This window comes from Leptonychotes weddellii, chromosome 5 (assembly GCF_054177405.1).
Source record: "Leptonychotes weddellii isolate Sample4059 chromosome 5, ASM5417740v2, whole genome shotgun sequence".
Taxonomy (NCBI): domain Eukaryota; kingdom Metazoa; phylum Chordata; class Mammalia; order Carnivora; family Phocidae; genus Leptonychotes; species Leptonychotes weddellii.
In genome coordinates, this window is record NC_138373.1 from 100539755 (window position 1) to 100562802 (window position 23048).

General features: G+C 59.4%; 1 protein-coding gene across 2 annotated transcripts in view; it reads right to left on the minus strand.

Annotated features, from left to right (window-relative positions):
- Nucleotides 1-3043: 3043 nt before the first annotated feature.
- Nucleotides 3044-23048, minus strand: part of COL2A1 (collagen type II alpha 1 chain) — a 30821-nt gene continuing 10816 nt past the window's right edge. For both annotated transcript variants that reach the window (XM_006729283.3, XM_006729282.3), the window contains 40 exons: nucleotides 22993-23037; nucleotides 22420-22473; nucleotides 19309-19353; nucleotides 18815-18868; nucleotides 17339-17437; nucleotides 16986-17030; nucleotides 16795-16893; nucleotides 16544-16597; nucleotides 16066-16173; nucleotides 15634-15687; nucleotides 15454-15552; nucleotides 15249-15302; nucleotides 14738-14836; nucleotides 14302-14355; nucleotides 13863-13916; nucleotides 13489-13542; nucleotides 13179-13232; nucleotides 12921-12965; nucleotides 12664-12762; nucleotides 12344-12451; nucleotides 11999-12052; nucleotides 11657-11710; nucleotides 11253-11306; nucleotides 10874-10927; nucleotides 10480-10587; nucleotides 9816-9869; nucleotides 9327-9380; nucleotides 8481-8642; nucleotides 8176-8283; nucleotides 7822-7929; nucleotides 7448-7501; nucleotides 7164-7271; nucleotides 6901-6954; nucleotides 6636-6743; nucleotides 6328-6381; nucleotides 5870-5977; nucleotides 5221-5509; nucleotides 4576-4763; nucleotides 4129-4371; nucleotides 3044-3630 (listed from right to left, as the gene is read on the minus strand). In XM_006729283.3, coding sequence (XP_006729346.1) covers nucleotides 3484-3630; nucleotides 4129-4371; nucleotides 4576-4763; nucleotides 5221-5509; nucleotides 5870-5977; nucleotides 6328-6381; nucleotides 6636-6743; nucleotides 6901-6954; nucleotides 7164-7271; nucleotides 7448-7501; nucleotides 7822-7929; nucleotides 8176-8283; nucleotides 8481-8642; nucleotides 9327-9380; nucleotides 9816-9869; nucleotides 10480-10587; nucleotides 10874-10927; nucleotides 11253-11306; nucleotides 11657-11710; nucleotides 11999-12052; nucleotides 12344-12451; nucleotides 12664-12762; nucleotides 12921-12965; nucleotides 13179-13232; nucleotides 13489-13542; nucleotides 13863-13916; nucleotides 14302-14355; nucleotides 14738-14836; nucleotides 15249-15302; nucleotides 15454-15552; nucleotides 15634-15687; nucleotides 16066-16173; nucleotides 16544-16597; nucleotides 16795-16893; nucleotides 16986-17030; nucleotides 17339-17437; nucleotides 18815-18868; nucleotides 19309-19353; nucleotides 22420-22473; nucleotides 22993-23037 — 3540 coding nt within the window. In that variant the 3' untranslated portion in view covers nucleotides 3044-3483. The remainder of the gene's footprint in view (nucleotides 3631-4128; nucleotides 4372-4575; nucleotides 4764-5220; nucleotides 5510-5869; nucleotides 5978-6327; nucleotides 6382-6635; nucleotides 6744-6900; nucleotides 6955-7163; nucleotides 7272-7447; nucleotides 7502-7821; nucleotides 7930-8175; nucleotides 8284-8480; nucleotides 8643-9326; nucleotides 9381-9815; nucleotides 9870-10479; nucleotides 10588-10873; nucleotides 10928-11252; nucleotides 11307-11656; nucleotides 11711-11998; nucleotides 12053-12343; nucleotides 12452-12663; nucleotides 12763-12920; nucleotides 12966-13178; nucleotides 13233-13488; nucleotides 13543-13862; nucleotides 13917-14301; nucleotides 14356-14737; nucleotides 14837-15248; nucleotides 15303-15453; nucleotides 15553-15633; nucleotides 15688-16065; nucleotides 16174-16543; nucleotides 16598-16794; nucleotides 16894-16985; nucleotides 17031-17338; nucleotides 17438-18814; nucleotides 18869-19308; nucleotides 19354-22419; nucleotides 22474-22992; nucleotides 23038-23048) is intronic.

Here is a 23048-nt window from a genome sequence, read left to right on the forward strand (position 1 = left end):
GTGGTATATATATACAATGGAATATTATGCAGCCATCAAAAGGAGCCTGCTTATTTTTAAAGTTCCAGGTATTAAGCTCCTGCTGATTGTAAGAACTACAAAGTTTTGCCCGTGTGGTTTTCAAAGCCAAATGTTATGGGAATTTGTTTTCCCTTTGCGCGTTCCCCACGCCTGGGATTTCTGATGTGAGGGTCTGTTCTCTCCCGTCTCCATGCCCCTGGTGTCCCTTCCTCCCATGGACAGTCCTGTAAATCTGTTTAGCTCTGGACCACATCTTGGCCCTTTCTACCGTTTCTGATGTGGCCTCTTTACATTTAGCTATGGAGAGTCTCTTCTACTACTATTTGTGTCCTTTTCTGGGTTATTTACAGTGATGTGGGTGTTTCTAGATTATCTGTGGGACAGGGTGAGCTTAGGGTCCTCTTACTCTGCAGTCTTCCCCAGAAGTAACTGTAAGTAAAATCCTTCATCACCTTGACAGCACTCTTAACCTTCTCTCTGTGTTCCTTCACATGGTCAGAAGGGGACCCAATTTCAGAAGTTGTGATTTACCCAGGATCCTGGTGACTTGAGGAAATCTGAGCTCCAGCTCCTAGTTAAAGCCTTTAACGCCATACATTTGTATGGATATGAGGGATCTCATTTTATTTTTTTTTTAAAGATTTTATTTATTTATTTGACAGAGACACAGCGAGAGAGGGAACACAAGCAGGGGGAGTGGGAGACGGAGAAGCAGCTTCCCACCAAGCAGGGAGCCCGATGTGGGGCTCGATCCCAGCACCCTGGGATCATGACCCGAGCTGAAGGCAGATGCTTAACGACGGAGCCACCCAGGCGCCCCGAGGGATCTCATTTTAGTAAACCAGGTCTGTCCACTCAGTCCTGCTGGGGTCAAGGGAGGCTATTCTCAGCAGAGAGAACTTTTGCCTTTCCTGGGGCATCAGGGATCACAGGAATTAGTAACAAAGCTGGTTATTCTCACCTTCCCCCCTCGGCTAAGTTGGGACAAGGGAGCGGAGGTAGGTAGCACAGCACTGGCAGCCAAGGTTGTACGTTTCGCTTTGACCACCAAGGAAGCCGCTGCAGCCTTTCAGCGTGCATTCCTGGAGGGAGCTACAGGGCGGAGCCCAGTTCCACCACTCAGCTCCACCTTTGTCCAAGGAGTTTTCAGAAGCAGCTGTATACCCCACGGTTCTCCCCTTGCCCGCATCAGCTCTCTTGGCAGATGGAAGGGTTATTTTAAATTATGAGATAGCTTTTCTTTTTTTTAATTTGAATTTTATTATGTTATGTTAGTCACCATACATCATTAGTTTTTGATGTGGTGATCCACGATCCGTTGTTTTCGTATAACACCCAGTGCTCCATGCAGTTTGTGCCCTCCTTAATTTTACCCATCACCGGGCTAACCAATCCCCCCTCCCTCCCCTCTAAAACCCTCAGAGTCCATAGTCTCTCATGGTTCATCTCTCCCTCCAATTCCCCGCCCCCATTTTCCCCTTCCTTCTCCTAATGTCCTCCATGCTATTCCTTATGTTCCACAAATAAGTGAAACCATATGAAAATTGACTTCCTCTGCTTGACTTATTTCACTTAGCATAATTCCTCCAGTCCCATCCATGTTGATGTAAAAGTTGGTTATTCATCCTTTCTGATGGCTGAGTAATATTCCATTGTATATATGGACCACATCTTCTTTATCCATTCATCTGTTGAAGGGCATCTCGGCTCTTCCCACAGTTTGGCTATTGCAGACATTGCTGTGAGATGGCTTTTCTAGTTAGGTATTTTTACTTATGTTTTCATCTTACTCTTTTAGTTTGTCATGAATTAGCCCTGATAAGATAATTTTTTTTAAAGATTTTATTTATTTATTTGACAGAGAGAGAATGAGAGAGAGAGAACACATGAGAGGGGATAGGGTCAGAGGACGAAGCAGACTCCCCGCCGAGCAGGGAGCCCGATGCGGGACTCGATCCGGGGACTCCGGGATCATGACCTGAGCCGAAGGCAGTCGCTTAACCAACTGAGCCACCCAGGCGCCCCCTGATAAGATAATTTATTGAACAGTTTACACTATGAGTTGAATATTAATACAAACAAGTCCAACAAAAATGTCTTAGGTATTTCTATTTTTGTTGTTTCTTTACTGGGAAAGCCATCTACCTTCCTCTGGAGGAAGGGAGATGCAGCGACGGGAGACAGGGGCAGAGAAAGGGATGGCCCTCTGGTTTATCAGCAGTGCCAGGTATCTTTTGAAATGTGTTTTATAAATTAGTACCATTGTTGATTTTGACTGGTTTTGTGTCTCCTGCCCACTTCACACATCACCATCACCGTGCCCTCTGGTGGGGAAGGTGACCGTTTCCTCGTTGTGCCACACAGGAGTCATTGGAAAGCAAGGGACCCCTGATGGTAGGGAGAAATGGGAGGCTATCCATTCATAAGGCTGGTGTTGAGAGGAAGCTTTAAGTGCAGGCCCAGGAAGTAGAGAAGGGAGGGCCAGAAGAGGGGGCAGGAAAATGGAATAAGGGGTAGGGACAAGCATGTAACACTTCCACCTCTCCTTGACCTAAAAATCTTAGAGAAGGACACAGACGAATAGATCACCAAGACTGGCCGATTGTGTGCACTTATCACGGGTCCCTGCGGACTTGCTCCCCGCCCCACCTTCCCCACCCTCCCTCAGGAGCATCTCTGAGCTCCCCTGTCCAGGAAGAGATGGCCCACACACTGTCCCATCCCCATGCCCTAGAGTTGTGTTTTGTGTTACTCAAGAACAAGGCCATGCCTATATTTTCTGCCCCCCTTCCCAAATCTTGGCCTCTGGTCCCAGTTCCCTCCTTGGTTCCATGCAGTGCGAAGGTTACGAAAGGAGGCAAGTATGTGTTTGTGTGAGGTCACTAAACCAGGCAGCGTGACTCTAGTGTCCTCCCTCCTGGGTGAAAAGTCAATAGACGAAGGCCTTAAGGTGGCCATTTGGTCATGCCTACAGAATCAAAGAATAAGGGAAAATAAAGAACAAAAAGCACAGGTCAATATGTACTTTCCAATAATTTTTTTGTTTTTAATATCAATTGATGTTTTAAAAAATACAGAGGTGTTTGACACAGAATAGCACCATTGTGTAGGACACACACAGTTCCTGCGCCCAGCACCTGAAGGGGACTCTTCTGGCCTGGGCTGGGGACAGTCACTCAGGGGGCGTTTGACTCACACCAGTTAGTTTCCTGCCTCTGCCTCGACCCAAAGGTCTTACAGGAAGACAATAAATAAATAGAACACCGAGATTTTATTTTGCAGTCTGCCCAGTTCAGGTCTCTTAAAAAGAGAGGGGAGAAAAGTCCACACTGTGAGCGGGTGGGATGAATGGACATCAGGTCAGGTCAGCCCTTCAGTGCAGAGCCCTAGAGTGACTGGGACTGGAAAGTACTTGGGTCCTCTGGGTTGGCAATGGATTGTGTTGTTTGTGGGTTCGGGTTTTTACAAGAAGCAGACAGGCCCTATGTCCACACCGAATTCCTGCTCGGGCCCTCCTATGTCCATGGGCGCAATGTCAATGATGGGGAGGCGCGAGGTCTTCTGTGACCGGTACTCGATCAGAGTCTTGCCCCACTTACCGGTGTGTTTCTAGGGGAGAAAGAGAGGAGACACTGTCCAGCACCAGCCGCCCAGGACCCCAAAGCCTAGCCTCATAGAGCACAAAGTACAAAACGTGCTCAGGGGCTCCCCCGACCTCTCCTTGGCTTGCCAGAGCCCTCTCCACCTCAACTCCTGGCCTTGCCAGCAAAGGCCCCCTCCACGCTGCCCTCCCCTCCTGGCTCCCTCCCCCACAGCGAGCCTCTCTTCCCTCCAGCCTGGGGGCCGGCCCCCACACTCGACATGGATACACTCCTCCAAGGGTAACTGGACGTGCTGGGTAGGGCTTCTTTCCCCTGAGCCAAGGGAGGGAAGAAGACGGAACAGCACCCCTCCCTCACCTGTCACTCTGCCTGTCGTCTCTACCTAACCCCTCCCGCTCACACCTCTGAGGATCCGTCCCTTTAGACCTGACACCAGCTGTGGGCCCGCCCTCGGCCTCAGGCAGCTCATCTCTCCCGAGGCTCCCATCCCCATGCCCTGACTCACCGTGCAGCCATCCTTCAGGACAGTGTATGTGAACCGGCTGTTGCCCTCAGCCCGGATCTCCACGTCATTGGAGCCTTGGATGAGCAGGGCCTTCTTGAGGTTGCCGGCTGCTTCGTCCAGGTAGGCAATGCTGTCCTTGCAGTGGTAGGTGATATTCTGGGAGCCCTCGGTGGACAGCAGGCGTAGGAAGGTCATCTGGACGTTGGCCGTGTTGGGAGCTAGGTTGTCATCACCGTAGCTGAACTGTTCAGGCAGAGAGCAGTGGGGTGAGGCCCAGGGGCAGCATCCAGCGGGATCACAGTTCAAACTACAGTCCCTCCCCTTTCCTTCCTCTTCAGCCCCAAGGAAAACGGGTGAGAGTATGGGTGGGGTGCCATCAACTCGGAGGGAGAAAGAAGAGAAAGGCTTCAAGATGGCGTCTCTGGCCTAGGGCAGCCAGGTACTCACGTGGAAGCCACCATTGATGGTTTCCCCAAACCAGATATGTTTCTTGTCCTTGCTCTTGCTGCTCCACCAGTTCTTCTTGGGAACGTTCGCTGGGTTGGGGTAGACGCAGGTCTCGCCAGTCTCCATGTTGCAGAAAACCTTCATGGCGTCCAAGGTGCAGCCCTGGTTGGGGTCAATCCAGTAGTCTCCTGCAAGGGGAGGAGGCGACACCCCATCGGGGCTCAGACAGGCAGACACAACTGCCTGGGAGAGACAGAAAGGCCGAGGGGGATGCAAGGGGCAGAGGCACAGGTCGTGAGGGCCACGTGTGGCCAAAGGGAGGGGAGACGCAAGGACCCAGGAGCAAGGAGACCCGGGCGGGAAAGTCCAGTGCTAAACACGGGTGCAAGCCAAAGGGCAGGAGCAGGGCCTGCCTGGTGGACGGAGCTCTCCCCTGACATCACATCTGCCACGTGGCCATGGCACGACAGGAACCAGGGTTGGGCTTTCTCTGCTGTGAGATGGAGGAGTGGCCATCTGCCAGAACCTTCCAGGCCCGGCTCTGCCCTGTGCTAAGCGATGCCTCCTCCCTTGTTCTGCAGGGGCCCCGTCCGGTGGGCTGACTTCCTGCTCTCTGGGGCCAGGGGTCCTGCCTGGCAGGCTCACCGCTCTTCCATTCAGGGTGGCAGAGTTTCAGGTCCCGGCAGGTGCGAGCAGGGTTCTTGCGTGAGCCCTCGGGGCTGCGGAGGCTCTCGATCTGGTTGTTGAGGGACTTGAGGGTGGCGTCCACCTCGGCATCATGCTGTCTCAGGTCGCTGGCTGCCTGGTCAGCCCGCATGTACTGCAGGGGGTCGGGGCCCTTCTCTCTCTGACCGAGGCCAGCAAAGGCAGACATGTCGATGCCAGGGCCAGGGGGACCTGGAGGGCCAGGGGGTCCAGGGTTTCCAGGAGGGCCCTGCATCAGGAAACACAGCAATCAGCCGGGAATTGTGGGGATAGGCCCCTCCTGGGTACATCTCCACCTGCTAGAATACACTAGAGTGTCTTCTTCCAGTCCCGTGGGTGGGGGAGGGGTGCAGCAGGCCAAAGACCAAGAAAATCCTAGCACCTTCCCTACTTCTGCATCAGCCCCTCTCTTCTGTGTCCCAATACCAAGCATGGGCCCTTTGAACCTCCTGGGAAGACCCAGGATAAAGGATGCCATCATCATTAGCTGCAGGCTGATGCCCTGAAAGAGGCCCTTGGCCCCAGAGCACGCGAGCCTCCCGGATGCTGGGGACAGGCCAGACCGCAGGGAAGGAGTCAGGACACTTACCGCAGGGCCAGTTTCGCCTGAACGTCCACGGGGACCAGGGGGTCCAATGGGGCCAGGGATTCCATTAGCACCATCTTTGCCGGAGGGACCGACAGGGCCAGGAGGACCCTGCGGGCCAGGAGAGAAGAGCCATCACGGAAGGGGCGGTCGGGAGTGGCCGCTCAGGGGACCGTCCTGACATGAAGCCCCGCAGCTTCATGCTTCTCTGTCACAGAGCCCAGCCCGGTCTCTGCCTCGCGGCTCTCCTACCATCCTAAGCTCCTCCTTGTCAAATCCATTCCCAGGGGGCCCCTCTGACAGCCGGGGGCTGTTGTCATGTTCACCCAGCCTGTGGACTCAGGTGTTTTTCTGGTCCCGGTCACCCCGAGCCAGTCCTACCTCCGCTGCCGGGTGAGGCCCCCTGAGCCCGAGGCTTCCCTCCCCGTTCCCTGAGGAAGGGCTCACTCCAGCTCACTTACTCTAGGGCCAGAAGGACCAGCAGGACCAGAAGCACCTTGGTCTCCAGAAGGACCCTGTGCAAAAGGAAGAGGCGAAGGTCAGAGGTCAGCACGGACAGGGCCCCATCTTCCAGGGTGGGAGGCCTTCTTGAATATACATATGACATGTCCTACTCCCATTCCCTTCCCACTTCCTCAGGGTCGGAGGGAGGAGCAAGTCCTGAAAATTTCCTAGGAGGATCCCAAGTTGACTTAGCAGCCTGGGACACCCGAGCGGGCTCTGAGCAACGGGAGGCCCTGGGGAGCCATGCATAGACGGCAACACTCACAGGAGGACCAGGCAGACCCTGCAGACCGGTGAAGCCACGGTGTCCCTTCAGTCCCCTCTCGCCAGCTTCCCCAGCTTCTCCTTTGTCACCCCGGGGGCCTTGAGGGCCCTGGGAACAAGACAGACACAGGCCAGGTCAGGTTGGCCAGGGCGAGAGCACGCTGCTGGCCTCACCTGAGCCACGGAGTCCCGGGATCCACAGGGTCCCCACTGGCCTCCACACCTGCCCCTGTTGGGAGCCCCACAGAGGACACGCAGATACTCACTGGGATTCCCCGGGCTCCTGCCGGTCCTGCGGGACCCATGGGGCCTTGTGCGCCCTGTGAGGGGGAGTGTGGGGACAGCGTCAGAGCAGAGCCAGGACAGGGAGGGCCCTCCTCTGCATCTGATCCAGGCTGGGCACCGAGGTTGCTGCTCCCACAGCCCAGAGACCGCCAGGGCCCGGGGACCAGGCCGACGGTGGGTGAGCTCCTAGCTCACTTGGCCACCCTCCTCCACTCCCAGCTTTTACTGAATTAAGGATACTCACAGCTTCTCCTCGGTCTCCCTGCTTTCCAGTTGGGCCAGCGGGGCCGGGAGAGCCAGGGGCCCCGGGGGCTCCGGGGGCGCCCACGGCACCAGTCTCACCACGATCACCCTGTCAGGAGAGAGGACTCAGGCTTAGAGAGAAATGTTCCAGAAGAGACCTGGAGAAAATGTCCTTCCCAACTGAGACAAGAACTCTGACCCCAACCTGCCACCCCAGGCTGAGCTGTTAGGCCCGACAGAATGTCCTTCCTGTCCCACTGCACACAGAGACACCCCGATATTCACCTTGACTCCAGCCGCGCCATCTCTGCCAGGGGGGCCGTCAGCACCAGGGCTTCCCTGGGCAAGGGGAGACAAGATGCCATGAGAGCTGCCCCTGCCCGTCTCCCACACTGCTCGTCCACCCTGCCCTCAGGAGCCCCAGGCTTGCGCCCTTCCATCCAGCTGCAGCTCCGGAAGCTCCCCAAGCTTCCTTCTGCCTTCCTCCCCGTGACCGGTTCTGAGTCTCCGCGCCCTCCCTCCCCCATCACAACCTTCCCATCCCAGCCAGCCACTTGGGCCTATCAGCCCATCCTGCCATCCCCTCCTCTGGGGCACCAGGACTGGGCCGGTCCGCCTCGCCCTGGTAAGGGCCACCCACCACAGGTCCCGCTGCTCACCTCTCGTCCAGGTTCGCCAGCAGGACCGGTCAGGCCAGGAGGACCCACGGGGCCGGGAGGACCTCGGTCTCCAGATGCACCAGGAGCTCCCTGCTTGCCGGGCTCACCCTGGAAAGACAGCGACAGGGACAATGAGTGTGCATGCCTAAGAATCCCAGCCCCAGACCTGCTGAGCCTTTCCAGAGAAAGGGCTGTCAGAGGGAGAGTTCGGAGGGTGCGGAGTGGGTGGAAGCCTCAGAGAGCGGCAGTGTTTCTGCGGAGGCCAGGCCACCGCACCAAGAGCATGGCATGCAGAGCCCTGGCCTGAGCCAGACTGGGCCCGGCTCCCCAGAGGACGGGGTGTCCTTCACTCACCGATGGGCCTGGCAAGCCAGGAAATCCTCTCTCACCACGCTGCCCAGGTAGACCGACGATGCCCCTCTGACCAGCCAGACCTTGGGGACCTGGGGGACCATCGGGGCCCTAAGAGAAGGGAGGCAGGGGTGAGAGCGTGAGCTCAGAGCTCGAAAGGCCCAGCCAGCCACACCCAGCCTGGTGGCCGCTCGCTCACCAACCCCAGCCCTCTCCCCACCCCAACAGCATCCCCTCCCAAGCGGCCCCTTCACCGTGGGCTCTGTGAGCTCCGAAGACCCCCTGGCCCAGGGCCGTGACAGACTTACAGAGGGTCCGTCCTCTCCAGGCTCCCCCTTCTCGCCGGGGGGTCCGGCAGGACCTTGGAGACCAGGGTCACCGGCACGGCCAGGGGGGCCACTGTCTCCTCGAGCGCCTTTGGGACCATCTTTTCCAGAAGGACCAGGGGGCCCCGGGGGCCCAGGGTTTCCCTAGAAGAGCAAATGCAAGAAATGAGGATTCCTCTCACCCTGCTCCATCCAGGCTGCCAAAGCCGTTGTGGCCCCAGGGACCGGGGCTCCGTCCACAGGAAGGACAGCCTGACCCCCGCCCCGGTGCACCTCTTCCATCCTCTCTCTCCCCTGGGGGAGCTGTGAGCAGCCAGCCCTGCCTTCTTCCGCCCTGCATTTGCCTTTTCTGATCTACTTCTTCTCCTGCCGGCTTCCTCTCGGCTCCATCCTACTGTTCTCGAGGAACCGCTCAAACCTGGCCCCTCTGACCCTCTGCACTCGGGGGCGGTCAGCTGGGTGACTTTCCACCACCTCTCCTCCCTCCACGGCAAACTCCCGAGGGGCGAGATGCAGAATTTGTACAGGCCGGGAACACAGGACGTGCTCAAGAAACGGGGCAAGGCAATTGTGCCCGCCTGTCCGGCCCCCTGAGCGTTCAAGCCCAAGTCAGCAGGGAGGGTTGCGCTTGGCCAACAAGAGGGCCACAGCCCCTGCTCCCAGCTGTTTGAAAGGAGAACAGGTCCCCGTGATCAGTTAACTACTACTCGTCCCAGGAGGGGGATCGGGTCCGAAGGGATGGGAGCCAGCCTGTTGGAGGTGCCAGACCAGCCGTCCGTGCCTCTCTTGCCAGGAGGGTGGGAGGAACCAGCCCGGGATGTCACTTACATTGGAGCCTGGGGGTCCGACGCGGCCAGCAGCTCCAGGGAATCCAGTGGCTCCCTGTGTGAGGGGAAGAGCGGCCGTGAGTCCCTCAGGGGGCCCGAGAATCCGAGGGGGGCGGGGGTCTCCGAGGCCGGTGCCGAAAGGGGCAAGGAGAGCTAGCGAGGGGGGGAAGGGCCCATGGGGTCTGGCCCTCGGTCAGGAAGCTGTAGCTTCCCTGCCTCCAGCTCCGGCAGGGGGCTGTCCCCAGCCAGAGACGTCCCAGGACCACAGCACGCCAGCAGCGAGAGCCCCTCCCCCAGTGGCTGTGGGCTGGGCTTAGGCTGGGGGCAAAAGCAACGCTGGGAGAGAAGGAGGCGAGTCGATCCCAGAACACCAGCGCGGGAGCCTCTGGCCAGGCCTTCTTTGTGAGCTGAGGCCAGAGTGGAGGCACAAGAAGCTGCCGCCCCCACAGTACCCTCCACCCCACCTGGTAGGAAAGGGGACCTCACTCACCGGGGGGCCTTGAGCACCTCGGGCTCCTTTAGGACCAGTCACACCAGTAGGACCCTGGGAAGGAAGGAGGGAGGGACCCAGCGAGGCCCGGTCACCCAGAGGAGGGCTATGGGCTTCTGGGCATAGGGCCTGTTTGACACCCACCCCCAACAATGGACTCCCGAGAGCTAGGTTTTCAAAGATGTAACCTTCTTGGCACTAAAATCCCAGCCTGGAGAAGCCGTCACAGAGGGGCCTGTGCCACCCCTGCCACGAGAGACTCACGTTCTAGGAGACCTCAGGGAGGAAAGGCCCATCGGGCATCTGCAGAGCTGGACCAATGTCTCCCCAGTCCCCCCCCCAGGAGCCTGGCTGCTCTGTCCCAGGCTCTCTGTCCTCAGCCTGCACCCTGTGTCTGCTGGCCCCACACCCCAGCCCCAAGACAATGAAAGTCAATTTAGCTACTTTAGAACCTTTGTCCCCCAGTAGAGCTTCCTCCCCACGGCCTCTTCTTTCTGCGGCTGGGGTGGTGTCTGCCAGGCCGAGAGGCTGAAACTCGGCGGAGGTGGGGGGCGCTACACACCACAGGCCTGCTGGCCATTCTCTACCTGTCCACACCCCTCCCCTGGCACCCAGCCATCCCTGCCCATGGGAACAGTTCCTGGGGGAGCTCACTGCTACTCACCTGAGGCCCAGGAGCTCCAGAGGGGCCCTGAGGACCTGGGGCACCAGCATCACCTTTCTGGCCAGCCTCTCCTTGCTCGCCCTTGGCACCTGGCTGGCCATCAGCACCCTGTCCCAGGGAGGAGGCGGAGGAATGAGAGTCAAGCCGAATACTCCAGGTTCTTCCAAAAGGGCCAGAGGCTCTGGGTGGGTGGGTGGGTGAGCGACTGTGTGTCCACCCTGGCCTGAAGGCTGCTCTAAGATGGGTCTGTGAGGTCAGTGTGGAGGTGCAAGGGGAGAAGGAAGAGGCCACTCCCGTCTTTAAATTCTGTCCCTCCCGCGCCCAAAGGCTGGGAGGTGCCGCCAGGTTTCGAGCTGGCCTGAGTGGAGGGCTGGGAAGGAGGGTAGACACTCACGGGAGGCCCTGCAAATCCAGCGGGCCCAGGGGGTCCAGTCTCTCCGCGTTCACCCTGTGAGAGAAGAGGCCCAGGAGAGGTAAGGCCCCACGGCCGTCTGCTTCTGTCCCCTCCGGTAAGCCAGAGCCCTCTGGCCCAGCCCTTGCCCAGCCTCCCCAGAGGGAGGACCCCCAAAAGTAGCCTCCGGGAAGCCCTGTCCTAAAGACAAGGGGCCCAAGTCAGAAAGCCTCTCTTGGTCAGAGGATCTAGCAACCCGAAGGCCCTCCACCTTGACCATACCATGGGGAGGACAAGCCTTCTCCCTTCCTTTCTCATCCCTCCTCGCACCCCCACACCCAAAGGGCCAGGCTGAGGGCCCGGTTCCGGGGCAGATACTCACTGGGGCACCGCGAGCACCAGCAGTTCCTGCAGGACCGGGAGGTCCAACTTCTCCCTAAGGCGGGGAGGGGGGACAAGAGCCATGGATAAGGGATGGGGGTCCAGGTGGGGCCCTTCAAGAGCCAAGTGCATGCAGGAGGCCTCACAAGGGAGGGCCTGTTTTCTCCTTGTTGCTTCAGGCCCGCCTTCCTGGGGCCTCTGCTGAGCGCAGGTCTACCGCCCGCCCCGCGCCCCACAGTGGCTCCGCTGCCCGGGGCACACAGCCAGAGACTCTGCTCTTAAGAAGACTCCCACCCCTCACTGCTTGCAGCCCCCCGTGGGCAGGAGGGTACCAGGTGTTAAGTGAGGAGGAGAGACCGCAGTCTTTGGCGTGATGGGGGAGGCGAGCCAGAGAGAGGAGCTCACCTTCTCACCGTTGGCACCAGCGGGCCCAGGGGGGCCAATGGGACCAGTCAGGCCCTGGGGAGAAGACACAAAGGTGAGGGAGACAGAAGAGTTGACCAGGACTTGGAGCCCAGCAGGGAGTCTAGGACCTCACACCCGGTGGACCCTGGCACACCCTCCCCAGGCCCCCAGAACGCCCCCACCCTGCAGCCCCGGTTTTGTTGGGAGAGTGCCCAGAGCTGCCCAGTCTGCACAACTGAGGTAGGACCAGGGGCTGCACTCACACACCGCCCTCCTGTCCCCAGAGTGCAGGGCTGGAGACCCATGGGGCCGCCAGGGTGCCTGCACCCAGCATTCACTTACTCGTCCACCGTCCTTCCCGGGGGCTCCCTCAGGGCCTTTCTCGCCAACATCACCCTGGGGGATAGAGCAGACGGGCCACCTCAGGAGGGTACTCCCGCTCAGTCCCACCCTCACTGAGGCCCTGGGCAGAGCTCAGCCCCCAGCCCGACAGGATCTGCTGTGGGCTCAGGGTGAGAGAGAGGACTGAGATGGAGGGAAGGGGGGAGGGTGTCACTAGAGGGCAAAGAGAAGGCCAGAGGGGTCTCCAAGGTCCTCAAGAGGGTTAACGAGGGACCTCCCCAGCCAGGTGCCGTAGGGAGGCGGGAGGGGTGAGTGTGGAGGAGGCGCGGCCAAGCCGGTACTCACCCTGTCTCCCTTGGGCCCTGCGATGCCTGCCGCTCCCCTCTCTCCGGGCATGCCCTGCAGACCTGGAGGGCCCTGAGCCCCAGGGGGGCCAGCCGGGCCAGATGCGCCCTGCGGGGGAGGGGAGGGAGTCTGTGGTGGGCAGCACCTGCCCAGGACCCCAGCGCCCAAGCCCCTCCTCAGGCAGACCTCCTTGCCGTCTTGTCTTCGAACGTCTGCCCTCCTCCTATCTTCATTCCTCCTGAGCCCCTCCTGCCCCCCACCCTGCCTCCCCTAGCAGGGCCTCCCGGGCTGGCCCCCACAACCCCAACAGCCTCACTTACTTTGGGACCATCCGTGCCAGGAGTGCCGGGGAGGCCACGGGGACCCTGGAGGCCCTGGGCCCCGGGAGAGCCACGTTCTCCTGGGAAACCTCGTTCGCCCTGTCGCAGAGACACCATGGAGCAATCAGATGAGAGAGAGGGGGCAGAGGCCCCGGGAAAAGCAGGGGCGTGGCGGGCAGAGCACTACGGAGTGCACTTGCAGAACGGCACAGGGAGAGGGCAGGCCCGGGGGGCCACCAGAAATGGCCAACACTCACCCTGGGACCCACGAGGCCGGGGGCTCCAGCCTCACCGGGGACACCCTGGGGAACAAAGAAGGATATGTGAGAGAGGGAAGCTTTTCTGTCCCCCAGCCAGGGGGGAGCAGCCCTCGCACTGGACTGGAGGCTGAGCTGGGATGTGGCCCCAGACATTCCCGGCCTCCTGGGGCCCCAGGAGCTCTCCTGCCCTTGCCTCCTGGGCAGCAGAAGAGATCTTCCCTTCTAAACTGCAGGTTCAAAGAGCCCCGTACTCACCTGGTCACCTGGTTTTCCACCTTCACCTGGGGGACCAGGAGGGCCAGGAAGTCCCTAGAGGGCAAAGTGACATGCATTAGCCAAGGAGTGAGTCCACTGCCTCAGCCCTCCAGGGAGCCCCAGCATGGGGACCGTAGGGAAGCCTCGTCCCCCTGTCCCCCTCGGGAGTCTGCACAACCGAGGTAGGACCAGGGGCTGCACTCACACACTGCCCTCCTGTCCCCAGAGTGCAGGGCTGGAGACCCATGGGGCTCCCACAGAGCCCTGGGCATGGAAAGAACTGAAGAGAGGGCCCAGTCCAGCCACCTACCTGGAACCCAGATGGCCCAGGAGCACCCTGTTCGCCTCGTTCACCAGCAGGTCCCTGCAGAGGGAAACAAAGGTGACCTGAGCCAGTGCTGCAGAGAATCGGAAAGCCTTGGCCAGAGGGGACTGCGGTGGCAGCAGGAGGGCTGCCCAGACACCTTCCTGCACTGCCCACAAAAGCTTCCCTCGCTATTCTCCCACCGATGATCTGCACCCCTGAAACAGTGGGGGGGGTCCACACTGCCCTGGCTGAGGGTGGGTCTGGTGTCCCAGAGGAGCCCAGATCCTCATCATGCTAGGTGGGCCTGAGGTGCCTTGGCCTCCGTGCCACCACCCCATGCCCACAGGGCCACCTGGAGAGGCTAGGCAGGTACTTACAGCTGGTCCGGGGGGTCCTGCAGCACCTGTCTCACCATCTTTGCCAGGAAGACCCTAGAGGAGGGAGGAAAGGGTGATGGCGTGACACACATCCTTCAGTTCCGCAGACCCCAGCGCTGAGCAGGTACACTTGGTGGCCCAGAGATTCCAGACCTCCATGATTCCCCAACCCAAATTCCCTTTCTACCCCCTTCTTTCCCTGGGCCCCTTCTTTTCCCAGTCTTTCTCAGCATGGGACTCTTCCTCCTCTCCCTGGACTGCTGACCAACAGCAGCTGGAAGTCTCCCTGTGTGGACCCCCAAAGGGCCCAGAGCAGCGGGACCCCAGCCAGAGGAACCCCCACTGCTGACTAGGACCCCGGGAGCAGGCCGAGGGACGGAGCTCCCCTTGCACGTGTCCAGCTAGCACCAACATGCAGACAGTGAGGCAGGCTACTTACTCTCAGGCCAGGAGCACCAGGCAGTCCCTTCTCCCCAGCCTTGCCAGGCTCACCCTGGAGGAAAGAGGGCAGGACCATGAAGAGGGTTTGGGGTGGGGGGGCTAGAGCGGGCTGGGGAGACTGGGGCTCGGGGCCATAGCCTGATGGGCAGCAAAAGCTCAAGCCGAGTATCTGCACCCTCTCGTGCTCGGGAGTGAGACAGCACTGCCCCATGGAACGATGTCATGGCTGAGGCCCTGAAGCTCTCAGGAACCTCAGGTTTCCCCAGATCACATGCACTCCTGCAGGACACGGAGGCCCAAGCTGCCCATGGCACCAGGGCTCCTGCTCCTAACTGCCCATGGGTTAACTCTACTCAGGAGCCGGTCCTTTCTCTAGGGCCGAGGAGGGAGGTCGCACTGTGTGCAAGGAAATGGAAGGGCAGGTTGTGACTTACATTGGCACCTTTGGGGCCAGGGAAACCCATGACGCCAGGCTGCCCACGAGCACCCTGAGGACCTGGAGGACCAGGGCGGCCATCTTCACCGGGGGCTCCCTGAAACAGAGGACGCCATAGTCAGAACGTAGACACTCCGACCACATTCGTGCATCCAGCATCTACCAAGTGCCCACTGTGCTGGCGGGCACACGGCACGTGGGGTTGATCAAGGTCTCAACCAGCAGCCCACACCACACACACGGACCCTGGCAGCAACAAGGCGCAGCTTAAACGAGGAGCGTAGCCCCTAACAGTGCACGCCAGGCTTTGTCGTCCTCCAAGGAAAGGCCCCAAAGCACAAAGGCACACGAGGATGGCATTTGCAGAGCTCCACACCTGGCCTGATGCCCACCATCTGCCCCCTCCCCAATCCTCAAAATGCACGAGCTACCCCCACCCAAACCCCCATCTCGTCCTACTTGCCTCCCCAGGGATATCCCCTCCCAACTACCCCAGATGGGAGACTTACAGAAGGACCAACTTTGCCTTGAGGACCAGCATCACCAGGGCGACCAGTGAGACCCTTCGTTCAGGAGAGAGAGAGGATGGGTGTCAGGGAAGGCCCCAGGTCCTCTCAATCCTGGCCGCACAGGGCTGGAGGGAGCAGGTGGGGAAGGGCACGAGGACTTGGCTCAGAGCTGGAAGTCAAGAGCAAAAGCAGCTTGGCTACTTACCCGGGCTCCAGGAAGGCCAGGCTCTCCAGGACGGCCAGGGTCACCGTTGGCTCCTTTGGGACCAGCAAGGCCGCTGGGCCCTCGCTCTCCAGGGGCTCCCTACACAAGGGGAGGCAGGGAGTCAGCAGGAGGCCATTTGACCAGCAATGCAGGCGCCCCAGCCCCTCTTCCCCCACTCACCTTTGGACCTGCTAGACCATCCTGACCTGGGAAACCACGGTTGCCAGGAGCACCCTAGAAGGAAGGGGGAGGAGGACAGGTAGTGAGTTAGAATGGCCCCTGACCCAGCCATACAGAGAGCCTCGCCCCGCTTCAGGAGATCAATCCCACCAACCCACAAACCACCATTTCTGTAGGTGGGTAGCTATGCCGGCAAGATTCTGAGAGATTAACTTCTCGGGCCTGTCCTGGGGCGTAGCTCAAACTGTTTCATGCCATCCTGGGGGTGGGGGGCACAAATAAGGAGGGCTCCCTGTCCCCACAGCAGTGAGTGGAGAAGAGAGGAATCGGATACTCAGGCCACAGGACTTGGCCAGAACACAGAGCCGCAAAGACTCAACTTCCACGTCCAGGACACACCCCACAGAAAGTGGGAACTCCCAGCCCACTTACTCTCTCTCCAGGGGGACCGACGGGCCCAGCACCACCAGGCTCTCCACGGGCACCTCTTTTGCCTTCTTCACCAGCAGGACCAGGGGCTCCTTGGGGGCCAGCAGGGCCCTGAGAAGCAGCACAAAAGAGAAACAGGGTGAGTCTTCACCTGGCGCTGGGTCCGTCCCTGGCCTGGCAAGGGAGGGAGAGGCCTTGGCTATTGTTTTAGGGCTGGGGACTGGGGAAGAGGGGCCATAAAGGATCGGCCCAGGGAGAGCAGACGTGGCCCAGTGGGAAGAGAGAGGGTGGAAAGTTGAAACTGTTCAAATTGGTCAAACCAAAGACGCGAGCTTAAGCTGCATCAGCTTCTCAATCTGTTATGTCCCCTCCTCCAGGCACAACCTGAGGAGGCCCCAGATTAGGGGACAGGGCTACAGAGGAGCAGGGCAATGGGCTGGGGGATGGCTCTGGGCCCGAGACCTGGCGGGCAGATACTCACAGGTTCTCCTTTGGGGCCTTGTTCACCTTTGAAGCCAGCAATACCAGGCTCGCCCTTGGGAAAAGAGAGAGGCATGTTCTCACACTAAGTTCTCTCCATGGACCCTGCCCACCTCCAGACACCCTTAAAGGCAGCCCCTTCCTTCCCCCGCCTCCCCCCCGCAAGGACGCCAGTGTGAGCGCAGGAAGGAGGGATGGCAGGGTTTGACTCCAGGGGTATTGGTGGGACTTGGGGTTCACCCTGGGCCTTACCGTCTGACCTTTCGGGCCCAGAGGCCCAGTTGCACCTTGAGGGCCAGGTGGACCACGGGGCCCAGGGAAGCCGGGGGCACCAGCAATGCCAGGAGCACCCTGTCAGCATGAGTAGAAGAGAGGCGCATCAGGAGACGGAGCAAGGAGGGACTGACCCACCTGCACGAGCCAAGTCCCAGGGCCACACTCACAGCAGATCCTTTGGCTCCAGGAATTCCATCAGTTCCGGGGTTACCCTGAAAAAGAAGATGATGTCATTATAAACTAAGAAGCAAAGAATAAGCCCCAGCCGCCCCCCAGCGCTCCCAGGCTGCAGATCCAAGGGCTGTCCATTGCAGACATGGCCCTGCTGGACGTTTCAAGGGGAGGACGAGGTTGGAGGGAGAGGTGTCCCTAGAGCTCAGGATGCAAGTGCTGGGCCAAAATGAAGGTTTGGTGGGTGGGGTTCTGCTTGGGGCCCCACTTCTCTCAGAAATAGACAGAGTCAAGAGCAGCCGGGGCCACAGAACCCAGGTGCTTCAGGCCAAAGGGAAGCTGCACTTACAGAGGCACCAGCCGGCCCGGGGGACCCAGGAGTACCAGGTTCGCCGCGAGGACCTTGAGCACCCTCGGGACCGCGAGCACCAGTGGGGCCAGCTTCACCCTGGGCAGAGACGGAGGGATGGAATGAGAAGACGGGGGGCACAGACCTCTCGCGGGCCAGCCACAGGCACGCACCAGCAGGCTGAGACACACACGCACCCACCGTGTGCAGGCGTGTTCCCCGCGCGTTCCCACAGGCACCGACCTGACGACCTCGTCCTCCCGCCTCCTGCGCTCGCTGTGTCCCCTCGACACCGTAACCGCGCCCCCCCCCCCCCCCCCGGGCAGATGCACGCCTCTGTGGGCCCCATCAGCGCCCCTCGGAAAGGCCCTGCTGGGGGCTCCTGCCCGCAGCGGGCAGCGCCGTGGGCTGATGGGCGGGCAACCGAGGTGGGCAGCCTTTACCTCCCCCGCGTCCACCTAGTGCTTTTCCTGAGGAAACGGAGGCCCTGGGACAGTTCGGCTCCCGGCACCCCTCCACTCGTATCAGGCTGTGGCCCGGGCCGGCTTGAAACGAGCCAGGCAGCCAGGGTAAAAGCAAGCTGGGCCGCGGCCCGATTCTCCTCGGCTTCTGGCAGCCCCCGCAAGCCCCCCAAATGGCCTCTGCTTGTACTCTCCCTGTTTTCCTGAAAGGCACAAGCAGCTCGGCTCTGGGCTGTGTGGCCCGCAGAGGGCCCTGGGGAGGCCGCTGAGCCGGAGGCCGGGCAGGGCCTGCTCAGGTTTCTCCTCGGAGCGCTCTCGCTTCACTTCTGTAGTTATTATTTCTAAAGGTCAGGCCCCCTCACCTTCCGCTGTCCCTCCTCACAATGGGTCTCCTTCACCCAGCTCCCAGGGGCCTCAGACACTGTCTGGTTGCCACGGAAACCCCCGGGAGGGGAAAGGCAACCTGATGCCAGTGACCACACGGAGGCTCCTTATTCATCTCGGGAGAGAATTCCCGGGGAACGTGTGCACCGGAATCCCCGCTTGGGCCACGGGGGCCTTTCCCTGAACCGGCTGGCCTCCCCCTGGCCCCTGTTAACCCTCGGAAGCACTCTGTTAGCACTGCTGGGCCGCGCCGAGCCCCCCAGCTGAAGCAGGGCCCAGGGGAAGCTCGGAGCCATCTCCCTGCCCCCGTCCTCCGGCTCTCCTCCGGGGCTAGAGGCTGCGGAGCTTTGCCTTCTTCCCTTCGGGTCCTGGTCCTCTGCTCCCTCCCAGATCTCTGGTGTCTCCCTGTCATTTTCTGCCTCCCCCCCAATCTCAAGCTGGAACTGTACCCCCAGCTCTGCATCCTGCCGGCTTACTTTCCCTTCCAGCCAGGAGCTGTGAAACGCCTGGCCCTTCCTTGCCTCCATGGAGAGCAGCAGTGGGTGGGGGTGGGAGACACCCCTCAGAAGGGAAGGGGGGACTGTCTGGGGGGCAGTCAGCAAGAACAGGGGAAAAGGGGCAGGGCACATACCTTGGCCCCGGGAGCACCAGGGAAGCCAGGACCGCCAGCGGGACCCACGGGACCCTGGAGGAAGGAAGGAGGGGGAAAGTGAATGCCGTTTCTGGGTAGTATTTCTCCAGCCCCCAGAGTGAGCCACCCCCACACCTCACACTCCTCCCCACCTTTGTACCGATTTGACTTGCATCCCTTGTGGCTCAAAGTCCCTGGATGAAAACTGTCCCCACGGCCAGTGTCCCTGAGCCTGGCTTCCCAAGGCAAAGCATCTAACTGCATATATGGTGAGAAGCAGATGATTCTTTGACCTCCCTATCTGTCCCTCCTCAAAAAAATGCCCAAAGCGTGGCTAAGAAAAATGACCCATCACTTCAAAGCTTGTTATCAACATACTAGGGTAACAGGGAGAAAGCGTTCCTGCTCCTCCGCCTTGGAAGGCCCACCCTGCCCGCTCCGCTGTGCTGCTGAACAGGGCTCAGGAGAACACACCACGGGTAAAAGGCACTTACCGGAGGGCCTGCGGGGCCTGGTTGGCCGTCGTTGCCCCGGGCACCCTGTGAGAGGGGAGAAGGAAGCAGGCACGGTGAGAAGCCCCGCACGGCCAGGCCCTCCCGGTCAGCAGTCCACCCCACAGAAAACTCGGGCAGCGCTGGGCCCCCGGGGCCCCAGGGAGGAGGGCGAGGGTGGCCTGGCGCCAGGGCAGGACAGCCCCACAGGCAGGAACAGCCAGGAACCCCTCCGTGGTGGCTGCAAGGAAGCGCGCTGCCGGGCAGCAGTGGGCAAAGCTTGGGTGATTTCCTCGCTATTCCATCATTTCTGAAATTTTCATTTAGACCCCAAATATCCCCAACTCCAAGGCCAAGTTATCACTTAAAGACTCAGTGAACTGAGCCAAAGAAAAATGAAAGAGCCAAGCAGCAAACCTAACTCAATTCCTCCCACCTGCTCGCAGTGGGAAACACTTTCGGGGGGCTTGGTTAACCTCCTTAGTTAAGGCTTGGTTAAGGCCTCTCCTTGGTTAACTCCAGGATGCCTCCGGGCTCCGCCCCCTTCCCACCCCCTCCAGACAACCAGGAAACACAGATGCCCACAGGATGCACAGGATGTCTGCCTCTGGCCAGGAAGAAGCCCTGTGAGGGGGACACGGCACTGGGCAGAGCCTGAGGACCACATCTGAGCTCATGCCCCTGAGAGTCCTTTACACTGTAAGACAAGGCTGCTAGTTCTTTCTCTCTAGGACTAATTTTTTGTGTGTCTTTTTGGTAAAGATTTATTTATTTATTTGAGAGAGAGAGACCACACGTGAGTGGGGGGAGGGTCAGAGGGAGAGAATCTTCAAGCAGACTCCTCGCTCAGCGAGGAGCCTGACATGAGGCTCGATCTCATGACCCATGAGATCATGGTCTGAGCCAAAACCAGGAGTCAGATGCTTAGCCGACTGAGCCACCCAGGAGCCCCTAGGACTAGTTTTGAGGGTTTTTCCCCCCCAGGTTTGTGGTGAGCATTCCCCAGTTTCTCTCTCAAAGCCCCTCAGGACCTAGAGAAATTTTACCCAAACTCCAGGAACCATTAGGCCGCACGGAGCTAGGCCTGGCCCCTGGTCCTTGGCAGGGGACCAGAGCCAGCCAGAAGGCGACCTTTCCCAAGGTGAGTCCCGCCCGCCTGCCTCTACCTTTTCTGGGGTGCTGAAGAAGGATGCTTTCGGGGGAGCTCAGGTTTTAAAAAAGACTCAAATCTTCTTCCTGGCTATGGTCCATTTCTCCTGACAGAGACTCTCCAGATGGGCATTAAACAGGAAAGCAAGAGGAGACTGGACAGAAAAAAATGTCAGAGGGCACATAAAGCCTCAGCATTGGCCAGAGCCCCTTCTGGGCCAGGCTGGCTGCTTCGGGAAACTCTGGAGCCCCTCCCTCCAGCGGCTGGCCAGAGAAGAGGCCTGGGGCCCAGCATGGGCAAAGGGGAGCTGAGCACTGCTCCAGGAGGCCTGCACTGGGCTGGCGTCCGAGGCTCTGCCTGCAGCACGGCTGGGAGAGGGCACCGTCTGGCCCAAGGGGGCACGTGACCACAGCGGGCAGAGGCCAACCCAGCCCAGGCCTGGGCCCAGCCTTGACAGCAGGCCTGCACTTGGAACGATGTGACGTTGTCAACTTTCTATGCCAGATCCTATGCGAGGCCTGCCAGCCGGACTACTGTGGGGACAGGAACCAGCAAGGAGGAGCAGGAAGCAGGGCCTGCTGTGGCCAGGAAGGAGGAAGAACAGGGATGCAGCTCATCTTTGCTCCTCACAGGGTGCAACCACCGTGGCTTCGAGCCTGGCCAAAAAGCTACAAGCCAGGTCCGAATAATCCGCCGAAATAGCAGTGTTTCTTGGCAGCCCCAGCCCTCTCTAATCCCCTCACACAAAGTGACTCCAGGACAAAGCCCTTCAGCAGCCCTGGCTGACAAATGGGGGTCAAGGCTGCCTGTTATGTCACTGATCTGCTTTTGAGGGAAATTTCTGCCAAACAGATACATTATCTGGAAAGCTGCAGAGTGAGTGAAGCTGATTTACTTAGGCCAGCCTCGCAAGGGCCTGTGAGGAGGGGCCTCAGCGCTTGGGTGGCTGGGGTATGAGCTCAACAGAAAGCATAATCTTTCTTAAACACAGCTTTCATCACATCACCCGCCTGACCGAGCGCCTGCAAGTGCTCTCTACCGCTGAGGGGTCAGAGCTAAACACCTGCATGCTCCTCTGGCTGCAAATGCCCTGCAGATCCCCACGCCCTTCCCTGCCCCCATCAGCAAGAGGCCACCAGACTCTGAGGCTGCCGAGCATGGCTTTAAGCAATTTAACCTTTCTGGGCCTCAGTTTCTTCTTCTCTAAAATGGGGAGAATAGGGGCGCCTGGGTGGCTTAGTCAGTTAGGCATCCGCCTTCAGCTCAGGTCATGATCTCAGGGTCCTGGGATCGAGCCCTGCCTCTGGTGGGGTTGGGCTCCCTGCTCAGCGGGGAGCCTGTTCCTCCGTCTCCCTCTGCCCCTCCCCCTGCTCATGCTCGCTCTCTCAAATAAATAAATAAAATCCTTAAAAAAATAAAATAAAATGGGGAGAATAGACTCTACTGCACAGGACTTGAGGGAAGATTAGATGAGATGAAGCACATGAGGTATCGACCCTAGGAAGTGCCTGAGCCACGGCGGCCACGTACCGCCAGCCACAGCAGCGACGTCAAGTATAAAGGCCCTATGAGGTGACACGAGACTGTGAACACTCTTCTAGAGCATCATCTCAACACCAGAAAGTAGCACGGCACTGTAGCCAATTGAAGTCTGTCCCTAACTTCAAACTGGACTGACTGGGAGTGCGTGGGGGCTGTGAGGGGATGACCGGAATAATCCCAGCTGCTAAGGGAGAGCCCCGCCCCCACCAACCAACCCGTCCACAGTCCACCCCAGTCCTTCAACTGTGCAGACCGGGCCTGGGAATTCGTGACAGGCACACTCAGAATCCATCCCCGCAGGATGACAATACGCTCTACACCTCCCAGGGTGGCTTGGAGGGTCAAGGATAGCCCTATGTGAAAGTGTCTTGTAAACTCCGAAGTATGGGCCAAATGGCGGCTTTGGCCTTGTCATTACTCACTGCAGCACCAGCAGGGCCAGTCCGTCCTCGCTCACCGGGCAGGCCGCGGGGACCCTGGAACACGCCAGAACACAAGCATGAGCTGGCTCAATGACACTCTGCCAGTCCTCCCCAGACACGAGAGCGGGGAGCACGCACATGCCCAGGAGGCAGAGGTGTGGCTGCCGCTGAGCCTGCCTTGCCACTCGTCCACGTCTCCCCACATCACATCCAAGGTGTTTCTGCCCAGGCAGAACCACCAATGCTCCCGTTGCTACTGGGAGCCTTGTCACCGGCACGTCCCGCTTCGTGCCACAGATGAACCCCCGCAAATGTTGAGAAGAGACGGAATTTTTTAAAACTGAAACGCATCTTAACATAGGGCTATGTCAAGGAAATGCTGGGGCAACTTGAACAAATCATCTATTCGATAAATTTACCTTTTCGATCTAATCATAACCAGATCAGATCTGCAAAGCTGAATATCTACTTTGCCCGAAGGGAGCGGTTTCTATAGCAGAGCCATCTGCTAGGCTTTAGGAGCTGCCTGAAGAGTGTCTGGAGGCCCTCCCAGGGGGTGGTATTCATACTCACCATTGGGCCTGGAGAACCATTCTCACCCGGTGAACCACTCTCTCCCTGGGAAAAAG